Here is a 25,847-nt window from a genome sequence, read left to right as displayed (position 1 = left end):
TTGTTTCTTTTTCCTCTCCTTCCCCCCCAACCCCGACTACTGAGATAAGAGTCCAGACTGGCCTTGAACTCTGAGATCCCCTTGCTTCTGCCTCTCGGGTGCTAGAACTAAAAGTGTGTGCCACCACTGCCTAGCTGATTAGCTGATATTGTTGTTTTTGAGTCTCTTACCTCAACAAAAACAGTATTGCTATTATTTTAGTGTGCTTGTGTATGCTCTGTGCATGTCCTCGTGTGTGGACGCACGAGTGCATATGCATGTGGAGAGCAGTTATGCCCAGTAGCTTTGATTTCTCTCTCCCTTAAATACTGAGGCTTGCTGATTCAGCTAGGCTAGTCAGTCAGAATGATCCTGTCTTTACCTCCTTGACCAGTGGGATTACATATGAGCTGCCACACCCAGCTGGCTTTTTATGTGGGTACTGGGGATCCAATCTTCACACTTGTGCAGCAAGGACTTGATGCATACTATCCCCCCAGCCTAGTGTGTTAGTATTCTTTTTATTTTTGTTTTTGAGACAAGGATTCTCTGTGTAGCCTTGGCTGTCCTGGACTCGCTTTGTAGACCAGGCTGGCCTCAAACTCCAAGAGATCCACCTGCCTCTGCCTCCCTGAGTGCATGTGCCACGTGCCCGGCTGTGTTAGTATTATTTTATTTCACTTACCCTGTACTCTGGAGGTGAGTGAGGTGTTAATTCAACACTATAGCACAGTTTCAAAGTAAGCATACAGGAAAAATTTGTTGGGTGGGTGGATGATTATGCCAGATATGTTACTAGATTCTGGGATATATTTAGTTGGAGAGAGCAAACAAATATGTGATTAATAGATATTACTGTGTGAAGAAAAATACAGCAGAGGTAGAAAGAAGGTAAATTCTATTTCCTTGTGGGGTCCCAGCTGAGAGGATGGATTCACTTGCTTAATTTGATTCAAATATCAAGACTAATGAAATCACCCACCAGCAAGGCATTAATCCTAATGGAAAGGTTTCTAGAGAGATCAGGACAGCTACAAGGCCTGTATGGAAAAGAATGGCCTGACAGAATAGGGGAAGTCTGGCTTTAATGGTTCCTCCGTGAGCTTTGAATTTCTCACAGATATCATGGGAGTATGTGGGTGTTCTTGACTTGTCAAAATGTAGGTTTGAAGGCTGCCAGCAGTCATGCATCAGGAGCAGGATGATGGAAAGATGGCTCAGCAGTGCTTGTGCTTGCAGTTCTTGCAGAGGACCCGAGTTCATTCCCTACCATCCACATCAGATAGCTCACACCTGGCTGGCTCTAACTCCAGCTCCAGGGATTCCAGTGCCCTCTTCTGACCTCCATGGCACCTAAACACATGTATATGGACATTGGGACACATATATACCCCTACCTTCTGAGACTGAACTGCCACAACATTCAAGGATTGATACTTGGCTGGAGAGATGGCTCAGTGGTTAAGGGCACTGTCTGCTCTTCCAAAGGACCCAGGATTCAATTCCCAGCACCTACATGGCAGCTCGCAGCTGTCTGTAATGCCAATTCCAAGGAATTTGATACCTTCACACCAATGCACATAAAAGAATTGACACTTCATCATCATTCAGCTGGCTAAGTGCTCTCTGCTCTACCTGGATAGGAATCCTGGGTAGGCAAGCTTGTTAAATGTTGGTCTCCAGCAGCTTTTGTTTCCCTGTGACTGACAGCAGTGAGTGGTGGCAGGGGCGGGGCCTTGTAAATGGAACTCTCTAATGCTTCCACTTTATTTTTTCTTTGTGCCTTAATCACTCCAGGGACTTTTCAGCATCTCTTTCAGCTGTCAGTGCCATGGTCACAACTACTTGGGGTACTGACTCTGCTAGGACAGTGTTTGAGAGCCAGGGCAGCTGGAGGGTTGTTCAGTCTCAGGGCACTAGGCCCAACTAGGATTACTCAGGAAGCATCTACTCCAACAGATGGAATCTCCAAGGCTTTAGTGGCTGCACCAGCACCACCAGAGGGATTCAGGCCCGTGGACACTGTCAACAGTAAGTCGGGGGCTTCTGAAGACTACAGCTTCTTCAGCTCAGACAGCTTGCTGAGGCCTCCATCTACACTTTGTCTTGGGAAGCAAGGACCCAAGGACCCAACAAATAATTATTAGACAAGACAAGGTTGTTCAGGATACCAAGATTAGACTCAATGTGGTATCAAAAGCCAACCTAGTCTACAGAGCGAGTTTCAGGACAGCCATGACTACACACAGAAACTCTGTCGCACACACACACACACACAAAGCAACCAACCAATAAACAACAAAAACATTGGGCAGAGAAGAAGTAGAGGGTTTAGCACCTGTCAAGCTGTGGGCTGCAGTTGCCAACCTGCTAATGTTCCTTGTTTTTTCTGGTGTAGCCTGCATACTGACAGTGACTAGGAAAAGGCTACTCAATAAAAGGTATCGTTGGATCTGAGGTCCTAACACCATGTAAAGCAGTACAGGAGAGTGCCTCTTGGCTGAGTACCTGAGGAATAGCCTCCTTATACAGTCCAAGAAGGGCCATTTGGGCCAATCGTAGCCATCTATTTGGTTAATGACAGGTGCCTTTTGTCTGTGTGTGTACATATCTGTGAGTGTATGCCCCATGTGAGGACATCCGCAGACCTGGACCGACAGCACAGCCCTCCATTTAGTCATTAAGTCACCAGTCACGGTGGTCCCTCCTTTAGGGCAAGTGCACCCTCTCCGGCCAAGGTGAAAAAGATTAATCCAGGCTTGTGACTGGACGAATCCCTGGCCAGAGGTGTTCCTACTGGGTCTGGACGATAAGATGCAATGTTTTGTGTAGGCATAGCTAAGCGTCCTTGGAGTATTTAAGGCAGCTGGTGCAGTCTGAAGGTTAGTAACACTAGCTGTTTGACTCAGTCCTTTTGGTGAAGGCAGCTCCATCAACGAGCGAAACGCCAACAATTGCTAATTAGAGTTAAATCGCCATCTACAGTGTCTTTGTGAGAGCTTAAAGGTAAAGCACTTGTAACGGTACATATATCTTCACCGTTAACTTCACTGAATGTAAAATCACCTAGAGAAAACACCTCTGGGTGTGTCTGTGAGGATGTTCCCAGAGATTATTAACTGGGAAGTGAAAACCTACCCGGATGATGGGTTGATGCATCCCATGGACTGGTGTCCCAGATTGAATTAACGGGGGTGGGGGTGGGGGGGGTAGAGAGAGGTGTCCCAAAAATCAAATAACTAACCAGCTTAACAAGAAAGCTGCATGTCTCAATTACAAATTAGTCAGGTCAACAAGAAATAAACTATCTCAAAAACTAAGCAAAGAAGCAACGAACTAACCAAGAATATTCCAGCTCCAGTCATATCAACATAAGACTAGCACACCCTGCCTTCTCGGCTGCGGCTGAACTTCCGTCAACCGGACGCTCCCGCCTCCCATGTGCAGCGCACCGGAAGTGTCCGGGCGGCTGTACCTCCGCGCCTGCTCATAGTGTTCCATGAGGCGCGACGCGGAGCATTGTGGGGTGGCGGCGGCCCGTCAGCTTCCGGCCGGGCTTCAGCGACTGGCTTTCGGGGAGCTTTGCGTCCAGCCTCCCGCGTCGGTGCTCAGTTCGGCGGTGTCGCCCGCAGGCTACCGCCAGCATGTCGGGCGTACGAGCCGTGCGCATCAGCATCGAGTCGGCCTGCGAGAAGCAGGTGCAGGAGGTGGGCCTGGATGGCACCGAGACGTACCTGCAGCCGTTGTCTATGTCGCAGAACCTGGCGCGCCTGGCGCAGCGCATCGACTTCAGCCAGGGCTCCGGCTCTGAGGAGGAGGAGGCGGCGGGGCCCGACGGCGACGCGCAGGACTGGACGGGCGCCGGAGCCGATCAGGAAGACGAGGAGGGTGAGCCCCGAGGGTTAAAGTGCGTTCTGTGATGAAGACGTGGACGGCTTTGGGCCGGTCATTTTGCTTCTCTGTGCCTGTGGGTGTAAAGAGATGAGTTGACTGCAGTGGGAAAGCCGAGCTAGTCGAGACTCAGGTGGCGTACAGCCTGTCAGGTCAGGAGAAGTAGTCGGCTTTTTTGTTGTTGTTTGTTTGTTTGTTTGTTTGTTTTATTAGAACAGCTGAAAGCTTTTAGGGGCATTTTAGGTGTAACGGGTGATTTTTAATGATGACTGCGGAAACTTTGAGGTAAATGAATTACAAGTAAACTAAACTGAAAGACAGGAATTTGGAGAAGTAATCAGACTGGATTTTGGATTCTTCTTATTATCAAAGAATTTTTTGAAACCACAGTTCTTAATTTAGTGATGTCACAGAGAATGTGTAAGTGTGGAGTGTGGTAACACAGTTTATATTCCCAGCACTCACCAGGCAGAAGAAGTCAGATTTCTAAATGGTCACAACAGCCTGAGCTAATAGGGAAACGCTGTCTCAATAAAGAAATTAAAATTTTAAATTAAATTAAAATTTAAACTTGGCAGAAAATTAAAACATTGTTATTTTCCTATGTTTGGATGGCAGATCAGTTTTGAGTGCTCAATTTGAAGTGTGTATTTCATTTGATCCGCTGAATTCCCTACCTAAGGAAAGAACTATATAGCACAATTATGTATGAAGTTACAATACTGATATCATTGGGGACATTTGAACTGTCTGTTAAGTAGGAGTGCTTACATGACATGCCTCCAGGTTTCCAAATATCCTAAGGTGTGTAAAGCAATGCTTGTATGAGATGTCTCTAGGACATAGCAAATGAAGGAAAGGGCAAATAACAGTATGTGTTAAATTAGCAGGAAAATCTCTGAAAGAGTTCACCCAACTGTTAATAGTGGTCATGTCTCAGGAGGGAGGAGAGTCGGGCCTGAGACTGAAGAAAAACTTGGACTTTCACTCCCTGATTCTTATAGCTGGAACTCTGTAGAGTGAGCATGTGTTAAAATTGATTAAAAGGAAGGTATGCTCATGGAGCTAATAGTATGCTGGTGTTGAAGGCTATCTGGGCCTTTGCCTGTTTTGCAGTTTAGAAATTCACTACAGTTATTCAAGTTTTAAATGCTGGAACGAAGCAGGTTATTTTAAAGACTTGCATAAGGGCTGGAGATATAGTTCAGTGCTTGTCTGGGATGAATGAAGCCATGGGTTCAAAAAGAGATCTGAGTGCCTATCCATAGTGACAGATTTGGCCTGTGGGAGCATTTGTTTTGCCATAGAAGGAGTGCTGTATTAAATGGTAACAGTTCAAGATAGCATGGTGAGAAGGAGAAGAAACAGGGCAGTTTGGAAAAAAACCTTTTCTCCCTTTTAAATATCTAAATGAGCTTTCTTCTGTCTTTTTTTTTTTTTTTTTCTTTTTTTTTATCCAATTACCTATTTTTGTTTTTTTTCTTTTTTTTTTTTTTTTTTTTCCTTCATTGTAACCAGTACACACATATTTCTGTTTTTCCTTTCTGTTTTTCAGGGTTGGTAAAATTCCAACCTTCTCTGTGGCCTTGGGACTCAGTGAGGAACAACTTGCGAAGTGCTCTCACGGAAATGTGCGTTCTCTATGATGTCCTCAGCATTGTCAGGGACAAAAAGTTCATGACTCTGGATCCTGTCTCTCAGGATGCGCTTCCTCCCAAACAGGTATATGTGGCCTTTAACTGAACAGCTTTTCTTAAGTCTTAGGACCAGTATTTGGTCAGATTTTACGTGCTTGAAAAATTAAATCCACAAACTAGAGCAGTGGCTCGATGACGGAGAACACATACTGTTGTTAACAGATAACCTGAGTTCAGTTCTTAGCACCCACATCAGACAGCTCACAACTACCTGCAGCCCCAGTCCAGGAGCTCTGGCACCCCTCTGACAGCTGGACATGCACACACATGTGCACATAATAAAATTACATTATTACTAAGGAAAAGAAAAAGTAAGTTCAGGTGAAGCTGTGAGGCCCGAGCTCTTCACAGATAAGGAGCATCTTTGCATCAGGCTCCTTAAGTAGGAAGAGAATGATCTTGGCTTCTCTCCCATCCGAGTACTAACCAGGCCTGACCCAGCTTAGCTAACTTGCAGTCAGTGAAGTTATGGGTATTCAGAGTAGTATGGTTGTAGAAGACTGTGACCTTTTTGTGAAACTTATGCATGCAAAACTTTTTCCTTTGTTTTTGGACACACTCCTATGGTCAGAAAACTTGCACTTATTAGGCTTATCATTTGGAAGTGTAGCTACTCAGTAAAACACAAAAAAGGTGGTTGTGGTGTACAGGTCCGTAGTCATTTGTCAACATCTTCAGTCAGTGAGTGTAGTTAATGTAGCGCTGTGGGCTGACACCAGCCGTGATTTCAAAAGCGCGTCAGTAGGTTGTGATAAGTTTTAAAGTGTATCCACTGGAGTACCGACTAGGCCATATGTCAGCTGAGTGCTGATGTGTGCCATGCAGATGGTGGTTTCTGTGCACAATTATAAGCAAGCAAGGGTTTAGAGTTTAACATGAAGTGTGTCACAGAAGGAGATGCTGCGATGGTAAAAAAGGACAGGGCCTAGGTGTGCCCCAGGTGGTGCACTGCTGTGTTCTAGTTCCGGGCCACTGGTTGTTTGGCTTAAAGTCTTTTTGTAAGTTGGCCAAGAAACAGGTTACATTTGTTTAAAAAAAAAAAAAAATGTTTTGTGGGCTGGAGAGATGGCTCAGAGGTTAAGAGCACTTCCAGAGGTCCTGAGTTCAATTCCTAGCAACCACATGATGGCTCCAACCATCAATAATGAGATCTTGTGCCCTCTTCTGCATACAAGTGTACATGCAAGCAGAACACTGTATACATACTTAATAAATCTTTTTTAAAAAAGTTTTGCCAGGGTAGTTCATTTCAAAGTATTGGTATATGTTCATTCACCACCTGCACATTTTCCTTCTACATTTATTCATTTCGTTTCTCTATATGGAGTGTGTATGTGTGCGCACACAGGTGTGCACGTGGAAGGGTGTAGAGGCCAAAGGTTACTTTGGGTGTCATCTTCAGTTACTCTCTGACTTTTTGTATTTTAGAGTCAGTTTCTCTTTCTGAAGGTAAAATTCACTAGTTGGCTAGATTGCCTGGCCAGCAAGCCTCCAGAATTGCTCTTCCTCCCTGAGAAGGGATTCCAGGTGCATGCTGCTGCACTGGGTTTTTATGTGGGTGCTGGGGATGAGGTTCAGCAGGCCCTCATGCCTGCATGGCAAGCCTTTTGCCAACTGTCTTCCTTCTGCATTCCTATGTGTTTGTTTGTTTAATTGCAACCTTTCTTCCAAGTAAAACATTTCCTGCTTGAGAAAATAACAGTTTAAAGTTATCTAAAATAATTTGGAACTCAAGTTTTTGATAGAAAACATACTAGATTATTTTTGGTAGAGTCCTCAGACGCTGCAGCTGATCTCTAAGAAGAAGTCCCTTGCTGGAGCAGCTCAAATCCTCCTGAAGGGGGCAGAAAGACTGACCAAGTCGGTGACTGAGAACCAAGAAAACAAGCTCCAGCGAGACTTCAACTCTGAGCTCTTGAGACTACGGCAACACTGGAAACTGAGAAAGGTTGGAGATAAGATCCTGGGTGACCTGAGCTACAGAAGTGCAGGTACAGATATCTGACCATAGAAACTACTTTGTGTGAGCAAAGGGGTAACGGTGATGTCTCCTAACTTCCGGCCATGATCAGTTCTCAGCTCCCGATTGTACAGTGATAATTAATTCCTTTTACCCGTAATCCAAACCATTCTGGGCAGAGCCAGATGCCGTACACCTAGAGTCCTAACACTTGGTGGCTGAGGCAGAAGGGTCAAACATTCAAGGCCAACTTTGCCTGCATGAGACCCTAGCCTAAAAATCTCCAGACAGACCAGTCTTACTGTAGCAGTTACATTTAAGAGAAAGCTCAATGGGAGATGGCCAAACAGTTCTGCTGAGATGTACAAGACACCTTGAACCAAAGTCAGGCTGTTAGGAAAACAGTCAGTGCCCCAGCGCTGATGTGAATCCCCCTACAAGATGAACTGGTGTTTTTTGGTTTTAGACATTATAAGTTCTTTCCCCAAAATAATTATGGGCAAATACTTTTATTTATTTAGAAATTAAATAATTTTAATTTCTCTTTGAAGTGGTCCCTTGAGATTATGGAAGAATTTAGTTGCATTCTTTAATTGCAAGAAGATCCTGAATGTCTTTCCTTGGTAGACAGGCATTGTACTTAACCATCCACTAATAATGTAACAGTTACTTAGGTTTCTGACCTGCACGTAAAAGTAGAGGAACGGCTAAAACTAATACTGTGAGCACTGTTGGTTTGTCTTTCCAATCCTGAATTCAGACCTAAGAAATGACCTCAGAGAGGCATGTTCATTTTATCAAAACTCCACAAGAGTGCAGTGTGTGGCCTGCGGGTTCAGGTTACAGTGATGTCTTTAACACAGGTACAGCTGTGGCATCAACATGTTCTCATAGTGTTATTTTGTGATTGTTTGGTTTTATTTTCAGACAAATTCTCATTGGATAGCTCCCATTGGCTGGGAATTTGCTATGTAGACCAAGCTGGCCTCAAACTGTGTAGGTGCACCTGTCTCTACCTTTTTTCTACTTCCTTTCCTTGGCTTAACAAGGCCTCCCTCTCAGCACATTTTCACTGCACATTTCCAGTGAAAAGGATTCATGTTTTAGTAACGTGGGTGTAAAGCGTTACACTTGATAATTTATGTTAAATTAATATGCTGTGTTGATTATTTTAATCTTTAATACCCAATTAGGTTCTCTCTTTCCCCATCATGGCACCTTTGAAGTGATAAAGAATACAGACATTGACTTGGATAAAAAGATACCAGAAGATTACTGTCCTCTGGATGTCCAGATTCCTAGTGACTTAGAGGGGTCTGCATACATCAAGGTACTGATTAGAGTCTTTCAAGGAATTTCTTGGCAATTACCCTGAAGCTGTTTTGCTAACGTTTTTCATGTTGTCTAGGTTTCTATTCAGAAACAGGCTCCAGACATTGGTGATCTTGGCACAGTTAACCTTTTTAAAAGACCTTTGCTCAAATCCAAGCCAGGTATGATATGATGTCTAACCTTCATTACACTTATAAGACCTTTGGTGTGAAAACAATAGGCAGTTTAGAAGCAGAGTTGGTGGTTATTGCTGATGTTGTAAGCATGGAGGGTTAGTGGAAGGAAGGGTTCTTAGAAAGAAGGACACCCCAGTGTATGGATATGGGTTTCTTGAAGAACTGCCATTTGTTTTTGGCTTTTTGAGACTTTAAACTTTGACTTTAAACTTTAATCCTTTTGCCTCAGCCTCTTGCATGCTGGAGTTACAGGCATGAAGCACCATGCTTACTTCTGGAAATGTACAAGTAAACTACTATTGAATAGCTGTATATTTTTGTAGATTGAATGATACTAGTTGTCTCTGTGTAAAAGAAGTAAGACTTTTTAGCTTCTCCAAGGCTCAGGAAATACCATGGAAAGTGGAGACAGAAAAAATGTAGGAGCCAGAGGTTGGAGAGAAGTGCTGTGTTCTGGGCAGGACAGCCATTACACTTGTGCACTTTGTGGCTGTGGTTACCTGTACAAGACTGGGCCCTACCATTCCATTATGGGTGTTCAAGGGGCTTGTAAGACCTCGCCCCTATTGGGGGACTGTGGTTTCAAGGCAAGGTGTTCCATTTTCCTCAGTGGTATAGTTGGGGTCCCTGCAGGCATAACAGCCAGCAGCGAAATGGTCCAAATGAGGTAAGACTGAAACTCACTTCAGCTTGACTTAATTAGCCATCACTAGTTCAGACGTCTAGAGTCTGACACCAGGCAGCTTATTTTAGACATATTTCAGCACAGTTTTGTAAAAGAAGTTTACTGATGACAATTAACTCAGTCCTGTGTGTGCAACAAAGCTTAAGACATATTTACATTAAAACTGTTTACAAAGCACACATAATTTCTTCCATAAAGATATGGGTACTGTTGACTCAGAAATCAGTGCTCAAGATTTAGGGTCTAGGGAGAATGACTGAGGTAATCACAGTGCCTGTTAGAGTCAAGATTGGCCTGGCCCTGGATAACATAGAACTCACTTAGGCTGTTATAAAGTACAAGTGACATCACTCATAAGGATGGGTTTGATGGACTTAAAAGCAGTGCTCAAGATTTAGAACAAAAGGGTCTAAGATAAACAAAACAATATTCTGGAGGATATGGGAGAAACCTGGCCCTACAGATAGCAAAGGATTACCAGGTTGTACACTACATCCTTTCTCAGCATCCCAGGAGGATGTCTTCCTTTGAAGAGATAAGCTTGTATGTTTAACTTTTCCTGTTTTCTAGTGCTTACTGTGTGCACAAGGACCTCTTGCCCTCTACAGTGTAGCCACTGATTAGTTGCTTCTCTTCCTTTAAATAACCTCTTGCTCATGTGAGCAGCCACAAACTCACTCACTCTCTCTCTCTCTCACACACACACACACACACACACACCACATATGCACACGCAAACACACACGAAGGAGGCTTTGGAAGAAGAGTTTGAATAGGAAACGGAAGGGGTAAGAGAGAGATGGGTGAAAATAACCAAAAGTTTGTTTGCATCTGTGAAATTGTTGAATTTTTTTTAAGTGAGATTTTATGTTTGAAAAGAGATTTTACTAGTATTCTCTGAACCTTTAATTATGAAGTGAGCTTATTGTTGTGTAGCTATGTACATAATCTGGCTGGACATGGGTTTATACACATGCCTCCTGTCTTTCAGGTTCTCCACACTGGCAGACAAAATTAGAAGCAGCACAAAATGTTCTTCTTTGTAAAGAAATTTTTGCACAGCTTTCTCGAGAAGCTGTTCAGATCAAATCTCAGATCCCTCACATCGTGGTGAAAAACCAGATCATCTCTCAGCCCTTTCCAAGTAAGAGCAGCCAGCCTGCTGAGACCTGCAAGCAGGACTTTATGGTGTGGGTATGCTGGAAGAGTGGCCTCAGAAACAGGCTGTGCTGTGTATCATGGCAGCCAGTAAAACCATCAGTGCTGCCCACTCTGTGTCCTGAGGGTGGCATCTTGGGCTTTCATAGTATATGTTAAAAATGCTGGTGGCTGGAGAGATGGCTCAGTGGTTAAGAGCGCTGTCTGCTCTTCCAGAGGTCCTGTGTTCCAGCATCCACATGGTGGCTTCCAACCATCTATACTGGGATCTGATGCCCTCTTCTGGCATGCAGGTGTACATGCAGACAGAGCACACATAAATTAAATATATATATATATTTTAAAAATTTTGGTGCTATGGCTTCAGGCAGTACTTGCTGTCAAATGGTATTTTATCTCAAGAATACTGCAATTTTCTAAATGAGGTCCCAACTTTAAAAAAAAAGTTAGATTATTCTTAATTTGGAGAAACAATTTTTCAGAAGCACCTGGGCTTAACGAGAAATCAGTTGTCATTAGCTGTGCACTTGTTGGTTTAGGGTTAGACATGAACTCTTCTGCCCTGTGCTTTTGGGAGCAGGGAAGAGCCTGGCAAAACCAGCTACTATCTTCATGTTGTAATTTAACTAGGGAAGCTTGTTTTTAAGATTCTGACTGTAAAGACAAGAATTGAGAGTTTTCCCCAGTCTTCAGCTACAGTTCAGGATCAGAATCACAATACAGTCTGTGGATTATTACAGTTGTCCAAGCCCGTGAGAGTTTATCATGTTGAGTAGGGAAAGTCATTGGATTAGAGGTGCTCAGGTGAAGCCTGATGGTCTGGTTCAGAGTCTTGAGAATGTGCTGTGATTGCTCCTTGTGAAAATGGTCTCAGTGTCCAGTTCTTAGCTTATCTGCATCTGTCCTGCCACTCTTCTACACAGGCTTGCAGTTGTCCATTTCCCTGTGCCACTCCTCAGATGACAAGAAGTCCCAGAAGTGTGCCACAGAGAAGCCAGGTCAGGAGGACCACCTCTACGTCCTGGAGCACAACTTGCACCTAATGATCAGAGAGGTAACAACTTAGTGAGGCTGTGCAGTGTGAGCACAGCTGCGCAGTGCACAGACCTCCCCTCCACCAAGTAACTTGCTCTCTGCCTGGGGTGAAAGAGCCTGCTGTGTGCCAGAGATTCAGAAATAATAAGTACACAGTCTTGGCGCTAGGGATAAACATCAAGTTACAGTGGGAAGCACATGCCACCATACAGAGTAGGGTAGCTCTGGGTAGGAGACCTGAGCTCACAGAAACATCCTGTTTTGAGACTTCATAGAAGTATTAGAATATATACTTCCAGCCTCCCATACCCGCAACCCCACCTCCAACTCCCAAAATGGAGTTCAGTTGTTCATAATGGTATAAAAGCCAGTGTTTTTAAATGGTTTTCAGACTGAGGATTTCCCTCAGAGTTGAACACTTGCTTAGCATGGGTGAGGCTCTCAGTTCAATTATAGTATTACATGTTTCTTGGGGTTCTGGCAGGCAGTCTAGGACAGTTGATGAGACTTAATGAAGAACACTGGGTTTTGTTTGTTGGTTTGGTTCCATGGCTGTCCTGGAACTTGTTCTGTAGACCAGGCTGACCTAAAAATCCCAAAGATCTGCCTGCCTCTGCCTCCTGAGTGCTGGGATTAAAGGTGTGCACTGCCACCACCTGGCAAAGAACGCTTTGTATTTTAAAACTTCAAAACAAAAATTACAGTTCAAGGGAGCCCTCCTCTTTGCAGACTTGAATAATGCCGTTGGCCACTCAGTACATTTATCTTTGTATCAAGGCAACCATGATAATGATTGATGATGATGATTAGGGGACAAGATCTCACTATGTAGCTCTGGCTGACCTGTAATACCTATATAGACCAGGCTACCTCCTGAAATTGCTACTTTATCTGGCAAGATTGCTTTTTATTTATTACTTTCATTATTTCCAAAAATTTGAGCCAAGCTTTGATTAAACATTTTGGCATGTTTGTTTAGTATGTAGGTGTTATTAAAATTGGCCTATTTATTTATTTATTTATTTATTTTTTGTCAGTTTCATAAACAGACCTTGAGTTCCATCGTGATGCCTCACCCAGCAAGTGCTCCCTTTGGTCACAAGAGAATGAGACTTTCAGGTCCTCAAGCTTTTGATAAAAATGAAATTAATTCAATACAGTCCACAGAAGGACTCCTAGAAAAAATAATTAAACAAGCAAAGCATATTTTTCTGAGAAGCAGGTAAGGATGAAGAAAGTTACTGTTTTTCTGTGAAATTGAGGCTTCTTCCTGTCCTCTTTATGTTAATTTTGGGTGCATGTAAGCAGGAAGTGGCTGGAACTAAAATTATGGTGACAGACTGGGTCCTTTCCATTGTGGGTAGGGGAAGGAGGATGAGGGGCTGCAGATCCTGCTGCCTGTCTGTTTTTAACACTACCCGAAACCAGTGCAGACAGCTGATTAATAGCCAGGAAAACAACTTTTCCTCTGGCTGTGTGTTTTATTTGGAAACCTATTCTTGAGGCCCTTATTCCTCGGTATTGACTTAATCATTACTTGGGCAAATAGCATTAAAGCCATTTTTTACTGATGAGCTGGTTGAGGCTTAGGTAACTCAGTTTGCTCAAGGCTACACAGCTAAAGGTAAGAGCTACGGTTCTGGCCAAGGCTGTATTAGCCCAAAAGGGCCTGTCTTTTGTTTTTTTGAGATAGAGTTTCTCTCTGTGTAGCCCTGGCTATCCTGAAATGACTCTGTAGAGCAGGCTGAAGTCTGCCTGCCTCTGCCTCCAGAGTACTGGGATTAAAGGCGTGCGCCCCCATGCCATGCCTGTGTTTTTTTGTTTTGAGAAGGGTCACTGTATAGCCCTGGTTTTGAACTGATGATGCACCTGTCAGTGACTGCCTTTGATATTAAAACTGTGTACACGCCCAGCTTTATTGTCCATTTTTTGGGCACATGTATTTGAAGAGTAGCTAGGTGTGATGAGAGAGAAGTGCATCTTGGTTGGTGTTAACATCTGCCTTCTCTTTCATTACTGATAGCTGATGAGTTCTGTTTCTCCTTGATAATCTTGCGTTGAAAGTTCTGTAGCATTGTTACAGAACTTTTGATTTTGCTGGTGGATATCTTGATTTTCAGTGTTTTCTTACCACTTGTCATGGTGATGCTATCTAGAGGTGCAAGAACAGGCTTATTTTTTCTGCTGACTAAAGTGTTAAATGACAGGAGGGCTGGAGAGATGGCTAAGTGGTTAAGAGCACTGGTTGCTCTTCCAGAAGACCCGGGTTCATTTCCCAGCACCCACATGACAGTTCACAACTGTGTAATTCTAATTCTAGAGGATCTGACACCCTCGCACAGATACACATGCAGGCAAAACACCAACACATTAAATGAATGAATGAATGAATGAATGATTTTTAAAGAAGTTATTAAATAGCAGGAAAAAAGTACCAGAAATATTGAGGGGTCCCAGCAGAGCCATCTACTGGTACCTGGAAATTGGGGTCCCCTCTTATGATTAAAACAGTTTGTTAGAGTTTAAAAGGGAAACCCCAGGGCAGGCAAGCTGTAAGTCTCCCAGCTGCCTGGAAGGAAGAAGAGGAGGGGAGAAGAGAAGGAACAAAGGTGTGCAGCTTGAGTTGAGGTAGTGAGAGGTCAGAGCTTTAGCTAAAGAGCAGAGAAACCCGGAGTGGTTGTTAGGGAGCTAAAAGTACACCCAGGCTCTTCCCTGGTGGGAAAAGGAGACAGAAGAAAAATAGTTACATTTTTCTGAGTCAAGCCTGAAAAAGAGGGGTAGACCTAGCTGAAGCTTAGACTTTTTTGTGGCTCCTGGGTACTGTACCAGGGTGAAGAAATTGTGGTAAAGAAAAAGCATACATTGTCTTAAGGTAAACCTGCCTTCTTAGGGTGGTTGACTACCTAGCTCCTGACCTGCCCCAATGGATTAATCTTTCAGGAAAGAGACAAGGGCCTGTCTCCTCCTAGAGACAGATTCCATTCTTTGCAATGGTTTATTAAAACATTTGCTAATGGTCCCAGCAAAAATAGAAACTTGTATCCTTCAGCTTTCAGTAAACTGAGTTTTTAGAGTACTGTGATGCAGTGGAAGAAAGGGGGATTTAGAGTGGGAGATGGGTTAAGTATCGGCTTAATAGTATTTATGGCCTGTGTTTCCTGGTTCACTATGAGTATATATAAAAGCCTAGTCTTGAGATAAATGAAGTAACACATGCAGAAGTATCTTAGAAACACTAAATTATTGTGTCAGTGAGATACCACTTTCATTTATTGATTTCAGTGATAAATGGTGTTAATGTGAATATATTGTTAGGCCTAAATTTCTTCAGTGACCATAAAGTTCAATATTCTTTGAAATATGTGATACAGAAAAAAGAAACTTTAGAACCATTACTGATCTCAAACAATAAGTATATCTCAGAAACAGAAAAGCTAGAAAGTGTTGTATCCCCCAACACCCATTCATAGAAATAATGGACTCCTGCAAAATGTGTAGTCAGAACACTATGTATATATGCTGCCACACCAGAGGATCATTAATGGAATGATAAAGTTTTACACCTGTCAGTGTGTAGCGCTTCTGGAATTTGCTATGTATACCAAGATTCCAGGCCAGAGGGATAGACTGTTTCAAAGCAAAAATAAATAAACCAAATCAACCAAACAAAAAATAAAGCTACTGCCTGCCAAACACACAGGGCTGTTAGGGAGAATAAATGAAAAATTTCTTGACTGTGCACAGTTTTAGATCCTATGTGTAGTGATCATTGCTGACTTTTTTGATGGGTGGTGTTTGGATTGTGCTCAAGGCTCTAGTTAGCGTTGGTGATGATTTTAACTCCCCTAGAAATAGAGGTTTGGGTATGTCTCGAGTCACTTGTTACCAAAGATCAGGCACTGAATCTGAGAATGGTGCTTGTCAGATTAGTCCCTGGGAAGTGTCTTACTACCTGTGGCCCTGCTTTCGTGAGCAGGGCAAGGTGAATGCAGTTATAACAGAACCAGTGGAACAGGGTAATGATAGGTGGGATGAGTGTGTGTTGTGCTGCAAAGCGTAGACCAGCAAAGCAGTGTGTGTTCAAGAACTCCAGAACCAGCTCACCTCTAGAATTGTCACCTTTCAGATGGTGATATGATAAAAGAGCAGGCAAAATTAGATAATTTTTGTAAAATTTGTATATAATTTAAATCCTTTAATTTTATATGATAATTTTTAATTTTTTTTTTTTTTTTAAAGAACTGCTGCAACCATTGACAGCTTGGCAAGTCGCATTGAAGATCCCCAGATCCAGGCCCACTGGTCAAACATCAATGATGTTTATGAGTCTAGTGTAAAAGTTTTAATCACATCTCAAGGTTATGAACAAATATGCAAGTAAGTCTTACCAGTAAGTTGCGCAGATAGCTTCTAAGGGTGTTGGTTGTATCTGTTTCCAAGGGACTCTATAAAGCTGGGGTTTTTTGTTTGCTAGGGTGCCATGGAGTTTCTGTAAAGTGTTTGCAAAAACAAGAGGTAAGAGGCTGGAAAGATGGCTACATAGTTTATAGTGTTGCAGAGGATAGTTCCTAGCACCCACATCAGGTGGCTTACAACTGCCTGTAACTCCAGCTCCAAGGAATCTTAGAATCTCTTCTGACACACTTTTTTTTTTTTTTTTTTATCTTTGATACAAGGTTTCTCTGTAGCCTTTGCTGACCAGGCTGCCTCAAACTCAGAGCTCACAGAGATCCACCTGCCTTTGCTTTCCTGAGTGTTGAGATTAAAGGCGCGTGCCACCAAGCCTTGATTACAAATCTCCTTAAAACTACAGAAAATATCATGTTTATAGTTTTGTGTTGGGCCACATTCATAGCTCTCTTTGGCCACATGGCAGCCTTTGGGCTATGAGTCAAACATGCCTAGATTTTAGAATGACAAATGAAGCCCACATTGAGCAGAAAGCTACTTCACTTGCTAACACACTTACCAAGCCTACATCTGCTCTTGTCTAGAAACTATGCAGGTCTATTGTGTGAGGAGATGGCTAGCCAAGCCGGCACTCAGCCTGCTCAGGGTAGTCTGAGTTTGTAGTCTCCCCTGACCTGCTATTGTCCTTGGTTCTGATCCGTTAGTTGATGATTTTTGCCTCTGAACCAGGTTGACCATTGTGTGTCTGTGAAATAGCAGCAGCATCCTTGTCCTAGCATTCTTAGGCAGATGCTTGGGCAAGGTGTATGTCTCGGAATGCTTGCTTGGCAAGGCCCTTGCATGTAAGGCTCTGGGTTCCATTCCCACATTGCAACGAAAAGATGTGTTCTGGGTTTGATTCCAAACACCTTATAATAAAACTGGGTGTGGTAGTACACAACTGTAATCCCAGAGTTTGGGAGGTAGAGGCAGGAAGATTGCACTGAGGTCAAGGCCAGACTGGGTTTTATAAAGCTTGCCTTTAAAAACTGCAGTAAAATGGTACAGCTGTACCACCCTGTGTTTGAGCATTTGTGTCCTTCCAGCCTTGGTCTGAGAGCCCTAGCCTTGCCTTTCCAGGCTCTGCAAGTGCTTCGATTCTTTAAGACAAAGCAAACTGGCTACACGAACAAAGCACTGTGACATTCAAAGTCATTCCCTTATGAAGGAGGAGCAGAAGATCTTCGTGCAGTACTAATTTTCAGTGTGCCAGATTTAATGAATAATCATAGCGGGCATAAGTCAAACACAGAAAGTAAAAGTATGTGATGTAAAGGAACTGAGGGGTGTGGGTTTTACATTTGTTTTCTTATTTTGGGGCTTGACATTCATGTATGGGGATATAGGGATATAGAGAGCAATTTATAGAAGTAGTTTTTCTCCTACCATGTGGGTACCTGGGATTGAACTCAGATCATCAGATGCAAGAGCCCTTACTGACCTCATAAAAATCTGAGCACAGGGGTCTTCCCTGAGACTGATACTCCAACCAAGTAGCATGGATGGAGATAACCCAGAACCCCTGGACAGATGTAGCCCATGACAGTTCAGTCTCCTAGTGGGTTCCATAGTAATGGGAACAGGGACTGTCTCTGACATGAACTGATTGGCCTGCTCTTTGATCACCTCCCACTGAGGGGGAAGCAGCCTTACCAGGCCACAGAGGAAGACAATGCAGCCACTCCTGATGAGACCTAACAGACTAGGATCAGAAGGAAAGGAAGAGCTCCCCTACCAGTGGACTTGGGAAGGGGCATTCGTGGAGGAAGAAGAGGAAGGGGAGATTGGGAGGGGAGGAGGGAGGGAACTACAGGGGACATACAAAGTAAATAAAGTGTAATTAATAATAATAATAATAAAAAGAAAAAAAAGTCAGGGCCACTCCCACATATCTTGCCACTTGGGAATTGGGAGGTTCTGCTGTGTGGGTATCATTCTATGACAATCCAAGAAAAGACAATCATCTTACTAGCCTGCCATGGAACAGGTTCCCTGTGCAGTCTGGGGAAGTCTGCCTTGAATTTCATTTGGTGGGTGCTAAGAAACCATCCTTCTCCCTCCTCCCTGTAACATAAAAGTTAGTTTAGATTGTCAAAATGGGTGCATTTTTGTTTGTGCTGTTAGCATGATGTAGAGCTCCTTGGGGTTATACAGACAAGGCATGTGTCTGCAGGTCCATCCAGCTACAGTTGAACATTGGTGTGGAGCAGGTGCGAGTTGTGCACAGAGATGGGCGGGTGATCACCTTATCTCATCAGGAGCAGGAGCTGCAGGACTTCCTCCTGTCCCAGGTATGTCGCACATTGTGCTTTTGCTTGGAGTTTTGTTTTGTTTCTTTAAGATATTTTTCAGTGTAGCTCAGCCTAGCCTGGAATGAGTTGTGCAGCCCAGTGGTCCCCCTACTTCTCCTCCTGGTTGCTGGCATTGCAGGTGTGCAGCACCTGTGTGGCCACATCTCAAGCCTCAAGTCCCTAGGTTCATTAATTGCTTAAGGAACAAGTTGAACAAGCAGTAGGCACAGTGGTTATAGAAGGAGAAAACCATTTTCCTCCCTGTCACTTATTTCCAGTACTTACTTTTGGGTCATGATCTGACTTTATTTGTACTCACTTTATGCTGCAGTGAAGGATCAGTTCTGAAGCCAGCAGGGTTTCTGTTTCTCAAAATTGTCAGGGTACAAGACCCTGTCCAGGAGTGAAGAGGTATTAGCCCAAGGGAACCAAAGAGAGGAAGGTAGCTGCAGACCACAGCAGCCATTATCTATAATAACAAGGGCAGTGTTTCAGTCTTTGGCCCTGGAAAGGACTGCTCATGTGAAAGAACACTATGTAAAGTACTGGGTTCTAGTCCCTGTTCCACAGACACTGTAGTGCAAGAAGAGCAGTAGTTCGCCACCTTAGAGTTGGGATTATATAGTAAAGTGATGAATTGTGGCAGAAAAGGGAGGCTTTTTATGATAATGTAAAATAATGATTATTCACACAAATTAAGAAAAAATATGCTAATACTTCCCTCCAGGTGCGGTACTCTCATAGAGGATTTGCCTCTTTGATGCCAGGTAATCAGGTGCATCTGTGAGGGACGCAGCTGCCTTAGCCCCCTGCCCGTTACATCCTAAGTGGGTTTGATTATCTGACAAAGGTGTTGCAGTGTCTAGAGAGAATGGCATGTTTGGAGACCAAGGTCTGCAAGTAGACAGGGCCCAGAGAAAGCAGGGAATGGTAGCATTGCGGCACTAGTACTGCTGCCTTTACTGTTGGTGGCAGAGTGCCTTCCACCAGGGTAAGAATGAAGAAATGCGGGATGCTGCTTACTAAGGGTCAGGTGACCCTGTGGGCGTGGGAGATCCAACAGTCACTGAGTGATTGAGATCAGTAGTCCTCTGGCCTTGAGGGCTATAATGTAGAACAAGAGACTTAACCAGATGAGCAGCTTTTTGTCACGAGATCCAACTGGCCTAGCCAGTCTTACAGGAACAAGTACCAGGACAAGACCTGACCCACTCTTCCTTACCCTTCTGCTGGCTGCATTGGGTAGCCCCCAGCTTAGATGCTGTTCCCTGAAGCCAGAGAAAATAGTAAGCTAATGTGACACCTCCCCAACACAGAGCAAGGTGATACTTTGTTTGACGGGCAAATGGGAGATGCTTGAGGCACTGCAACTTCTGATGTTACACATTCATTGATCCAGAGAGGAAAGTCCATGGGGCAGGCACAGAGCCTGAGTCTGCACTTAAGCTGCTGGTAGACACAGACAGTACCAGGCAGCCACTGCTTTTGCAGTGGAAGTGAGGATCTACCCTCCTCTCTAGTAGTCATGTCACACAGAATTCCTTAACAAGCTTGTGATTACATCAGATCACCAAAGTGTGCCTGCGATTCAGTCACATCTTCTCATTCACAGATGTCCCAGCACCAGGTGCACGCAGTTCAGCAGCTTGCCAAGGTTATGGGCTGGCAGGTCCTCAGCTTCAGTAATCACGTAGGACTCGGGCCCATAGAGAGCATTGGCAATGCCTCCGCCATCACAGTGGCCTCCCCAAGCGGTGACTATGCTATTTCAGGTACTTTCCACTGCTCCACTTGGAGCTAACTCTTAACATTCTGCTTTAATAACTAACCGTGGGTAGAAGCCATTTATCTCTATAATGAGGTAACATGTTTACACTGCTGTTATCTGGCATTATTTGTTACTCAAGACAGGATAGTATTCGTGTGTGTGTGTGTGTGCGCTCTCACATGTATATGAACTTAATAAGCAAGCTTTCTGTTCTTACAACTACAAATATTGGTAAGTTCAAAAAGCCATTTTTTAAATCTTACCTACATCAGTTAAAACTTCATTAAAACCAAGACTTATTCCATCCACCCACCCACCTACCCACCTATCTATCTTTCTGTCTATCTTCTATCTTCTGTCCATCTATATGGGAGAGACCAGGTCTTATGTGCATTTTATTCTGTCTTCAAATTCTGTAGCTGAGACTGCTGTTGAACTTGCTTTGTGACCAGGACAGCCTCGGCCCTCCTGTGTCAGCTAATGAGGGTTTAGCTTGCCAGCATAAGTCAACACACCTGGCACATCTTGCCTGATTTTTATAGGATAATAAATAATTCAGAAATATTTAGATCATCTTAGAGTGTGTGCAAAACTTTAGCATTTGGAGGTGTGACAAGATGTTTTAGCAGCAAACGGCACAATGCCTCCAAGCCTGATGACTTGAGCTTGATATCATGCCCCACATGGTTTTCAGATAGAACAATCGGAAGTTGTCTTGTGACTTTCACTCATGCATACACACATGTATTCATACATACACACATATGTGTAGAAATTAATAAATAAGATTAGTATTTTGGAAGTGAAATACTGTCCTTGAACTTATGTAGGCAAAACTGGTCTTGAGCGCCTGATCATGCAGACTGCACCTCCCAGGTGCTAGGGTTAGGGATGTGCACCACCATGACCTTTGAAACACTTGTTTATGAGATTGTGTACGATAATTGACCAGGGTTTTCCATCACTTTCTAAGTTGCAAAGTGACTATACTGACATTTGGTTTCCTCATTAGTTCGGAATGGACCTGAGAGTGGCAGCAAGATTATGGTTCAGTTTCCCCGTAACCAGTGCAAAGATCTTCCAAAAAGTGATGTTTTACAAGACAGCAAGTGGAGTCATCTCCGCGGACCATTCAAGGAGGTTCAGTGGAACAAGATGGAGGGCCGTAACTTCGTTTATAAAATGGAGCTGCTTATGTCTGCCCTGAGCCCCTGTCTGCTGTGATTTTCTCCAGAACAAGTTTCAGAAGCATTGACTTGCATGTTTGCAGATGAGTTACAAGCACAAGGGAGAGATGCCTTCCATATAAGTCCTGAGCGCTGGCTCATGTGCACCGCTGCTCCAGCCCTCCACAGGAGCCCTGCTTAAAAGTTAAGTGTTTACCTAGCAGCTTGAATTCTCTCACTTTATAAGTGACGAGAGCTTTGGAATGGAAACATTTATGTACAGTTGTAGTATGCACCATGGGGAGATGTAAAATAGTACATTTTTTTATACAGCTAACCTGAAAGAAAACATTATTAACTTAAGGATTTGACTTTGCTTTTTAAAATAAAGAATTCCATCTTTGATATTAACATAAACTTTGAGTTTGAGAATCTCCAAGTATTTTGTGAATTTCTTGTAGCCCATATGACCTGTGTCACTTTTGTTTCTTTAAAAACCAGCTAAGAACATCTTACAGCACAGATTAACTGAGCACACCAGCCTTGTTCTCTGAGGTTCTCCAAGCTCACCCACAGGAACAGTCTTCCCGAGTAGCGGGGCTCTTGGGGTGTTTGGGATGGGAAGTGCTGTTTAGCCATACTCTTACCCACCTTGTCAACAGGAACAGAGGAAGGCAGGTGGGGTCTAGAGCTTGCTGTTCCTTAGTCTGTTTTCCTACTTATGTGCCTCACTCCCCTCAAGACATGCTGCCCCTGCTCTGGATGCTTCCTGTTTCACATTAGCCTTTGATTCCCTCGGAGGAAAGGGGTCATCAGAGTTTGCCCCTTGGATTTTTGCTTTGTGTTTTAAGACGTCTTACTCTGTAAAAGGTTGCCCTTGAACTTGAGAAAATTCTACCTCAGCCTCTGAAATGTTATGATTCTAGACATGCCAGGTTTGGATGTTCTTCACCTTCAGGGTATTTGGATACCACTATCCTGCCTCCTTTGTCCAGAAACCAAAAAACCTACCATGATACAGTCTTTGTTTCCCTGTTAGTAGTGACTAAGTCTTAGGCTGTATAGAAACTTCCATAGAGCTGACTGCACTCTACTTGAGATTTGACAAGTTAAGTCTGAGATATAAAGGAGACATGCCAAATGTGATGACACATACCCAGGACTAGGGAGTTGAAGACAGGAAGATTAGGAGTTCAAGGTCAGCCTGATCTCCATGAGACCCTGTTTCAGGAAAGAAAGAAAAAAAAAAGTGACATATGAACTGAGAACCCTGATAGTAACTAAATATAGTGAGTATGTCAAGGAGTGGCAGAACATAGCCAGTCTGCTCATAGCCTTTTCTCCATACCTTGCAGCAAGGCTCTCGCAGCAGTGAGTCCCTTGGGAATTTTATCCCTTGTTAGACACTCGAATTTGTAACTAAACTGTTGTTGAGGAATAAAATGAGGAAACTGAATTATTTAATAAGTCTACTTTGTTTAGCCAGGAAAAAGAGCCTAAAGCAGGCAAAATATGAGGCTCCTGAAGAAAAAATATTTGCAGGTATACCTGGGTCTGTTACACTAGTGGGATTTAGCCTTCCCTTGTGTGTACTGTAAAACCAAATCTAAGGTAGATGTATTAATTCATCCCACATTGTCAGTGTCCTCTCTCACCCTAGTACTCAGTTTCACAAGCTTTCTCTGGAACCCCTTCTCATTATAAAACACTAAAATTCCCCGAAGGTGTTAGTCAAGGCATCATCAGTGGGGAGCCAGGTTGGGGTGATGGCCTCAGTGAAGCACTTGATGTGCAGGTGTGAGTTTGGATCCCGGCATCTGTGTAAGTGCTAGATGGGTGTAATGGTCTGTCTAAAGTCCCAGGTTCCTGTGGCAGAGATGGGGTCCCCAGAGCCAGTTCTACCTCATCCTGTAGATTGGAGAGCCACCGAGAAAGATAGCATCTGTGTCTCCATGTGTACATGTGCATGTACACATGCCTGCACGTTTACATGTACACACTACACAGCGTTGGTTGATGGAAGTAATCTGAGGTAATAGAAAGTTGACCTAAGATTTTTGGTTTTGCATGGTGTATTGTAAACCTTTAATTCCAACACTTGGGAGTTCCAGGCCATCAGGAGCTACATAGGGAGAGCCCAGTTTCAAAATTAAATAAATAAATAAATAAAAAGTTTTAGTAAAATGTATCCATGGTATGGATTATGTTTTGCAAGGGGGAAAGAGTGAAATTTAAGATTAGAGAAACATGAAATGAAGTAATGCCAAGACATCCGGAAAGACACGCAATGTATATGAGGTCAGGTTTGGGGCTGGGATGCAGCTCAGTGGGAGAGTGCTTGCCTAGCATGCTTGGGGCCCAGGTCTAATCTCCAGAACTACAGAGAAAAAGGGTGGGTGGGTGTGATTGTTGAAATGTGTACTGTAACATATAGACATGTTTGTTTATGTTGTATGTGTCTAGAAAGATACTGTTCCCTCTGAGAGATGAAGTTGAAGAGGGAGAACTTTAATTATATTGGGGACTTACATATCTTTTGACTTTTAAAGAAGCATTATTTTTGCTATTAGAGATTCTTGAAAGGCAGGAGAAATCATGACTCCAGCAACTGATGTCCTTGAAAACTGGCAGCTGAAATTGCTGGTCACATGGAGACGCACACAGGGGCAGTCCACCCTTCTGAGTGGAGGTTGATGTGTAGTCGAGGTAACAGTGGTTTCTCAATTAACTCCAGAGGTGTCTGATGTCTGGAAACAGCACAATAAGCTAATTCCAATACAGAAATCTGGTGACAGCTGGAGGAAAGAGTACCCAGTACCCACCACGGCTGTCAAGGCAACTGTATCTGAGACACATTCCTGGTGGCCACCTATGGTGCCTTGAATATAATTGCCCCCCCTAGACCCATAGGGAGTGGCACAAGGTGGCCTTGCTGGAGGAAGTGTATCGGTTTGGGGATGGGCTTTGCGGTCTCAGATGCTCAAGCAACACCCGGTGTGGTGCAGTCTCTTGTTGTTGCCTGTGGATCAAGATTTAGAACTCTCAGCTCCATTATCACCACCACATCTGCCTGCATGCATCCATGTTTCCACCATGACATTAATGGACTGAACCTCTGAAACTATAAGCCAGCCCCAATTAAATGTTTTGCTTTGTAAGAGTTGCTGTGGTCTTGTTTTCTCTTCACAGCAATAAAACCCTAAGACATCACCCCATCATGTTTGGTTTCCTGTTCATTCCTTGACACTCTACCTGCCAGTGTCTCTGTCCATGCTTACATTCCTCGAGCCCTTCTGAATGATGTCCTTCTCAGCCTTGTCTCCATATTCTTGCCCTGGCCAAGATATCCTGGCAGCCTTACCTCATTGTGTCTGTTCTCGATGTGGTGTTGCTTCTGTAATGTCTGAGATGGTCTTGAACAGTTACCATCATTGTGGGCCTGGAGCAACTGGGGTTTTATTTCAGCTCTTAATACCAGAAAGTGCAACACGAGCATGGCATGCACCACTGGATCTCAGTTCATACTCTGAGAAGACACACTCAGGTATTCATCAGGGCAAGGTATGTACTGTTGAAGTGTGTGGAATGACAGTCTCCTAGTCTCCACCCTTTCCAGAGGGAGCAAGGACTCTAGCATTAGTTAAAATTCTGGAAGCACCCAGAATTTTAGTCTTCTGGCTACAATAGACCAGGTTTTGTTTTTCTAAGGCTGTGAGACTATGTTGACAGAATCAATGTGTTAAGCTCTGTTGTCATTTAAAACATATATCTGACCCCTGGCCATTTGCCAGTTCTGTGTGTTCAATACTAGCTGGAAACTTCACCCACAGCCTTTCACTTCTTTTTTTATTTTTATTCTTAAATCATTTACTATTTTATGCACATGTTTGCTGTACCACATGTGTGCCTGGTGCTCAAGGAAACCAGACAAAGGCATCCGATCCCCTGGAACTGGAATTAGAGTTGTGAGCTAGAATCAAACCTGGGTCTTCAGGAGGAATGACCAGTGCTCTTAACCATCGAGCCCTCTCAGGCCTTCTTGATGAAAGTGGACTTTATTTTCAGAACTTCCTTTTCATTCACTTTTTACAGTGTCTGAAACAACTTATTGTCTAACATTATACTGGTAATTCTCTATTGTCTTAAAAGCAAACCAAACAAAACTTCAGGCCCTAGAATTTAAAAAACAGGGCAGCTTGAGAAGAGCACAGGAAAGCCCCTTTACAAATAGGGCAGTAGAGAAAATGACTCCACTGGATT

At 43.5% G+C, this 25,847-nt stretch overlaps 1 protein-coding gene across 2 annotated transcripts; it reads left to right on the top strand.

The window, feature by feature from the left end:
• Positions 1-3,488: 3,488 nt before the first annotated feature.
• On the top strand, positions 3,489-22,004 carry Med17 (mediator complex subunit 17). 2 transcript variants are annotated; one of them, XM_055615602.1, is made up of 12 exons: positions 3,489-3,867; positions 5,426-5,592; positions 7,339-7,558; positions 8,721-8,857; positions 8,936-9,020; positions 10,712-10,864; positions 11,802-11,932; positions 12,951-13,135; positions 16,153-16,290; positions 18,536-18,653; positions 20,266-20,425; positions 21,434-22,004. In XM_055615602.1, exons 1-12 carry the CDS (start codon positions 3,624-3,626, stop codon positions 21,643-21,645), a joined length of 1,950 nt encoding a protein of 649 aa, XP_055471577.1. In that variant the 5' UTR covers positions 3,489-3,623; the 3' UTR covers positions 21,646-22,004. The 2 variants fall into 2 exon arrangements, with proteins under 2 accessions (XP_055471577.1, XP_055471578.1); XM_055615603.1 differs by having other exon boundaries at positions 3,829-3,886.
• Positions 22,005-25,847: the final 3,843 nt, after the last annotated feature.

Source organism: Psammomys obesus, unplaced genomic scaffold (assembly GCF_907164565.1).
Source record: "Psammomys obesus unplaced genomic scaffold, mPsaObe1.curated_primary_1811, whole genome shotgun sequence".
NCBI classification, from domain to species: domain Eukaryota; kingdom Metazoa; phylum Chordata; class Mammalia; order Rodentia; family Muridae; genus Psammomys; species Psammomys obesus.
Note: the sequence above shows the minus strand (reverse complement) of the source record. Positions and strands in the feature narration are given on the sequence as shown.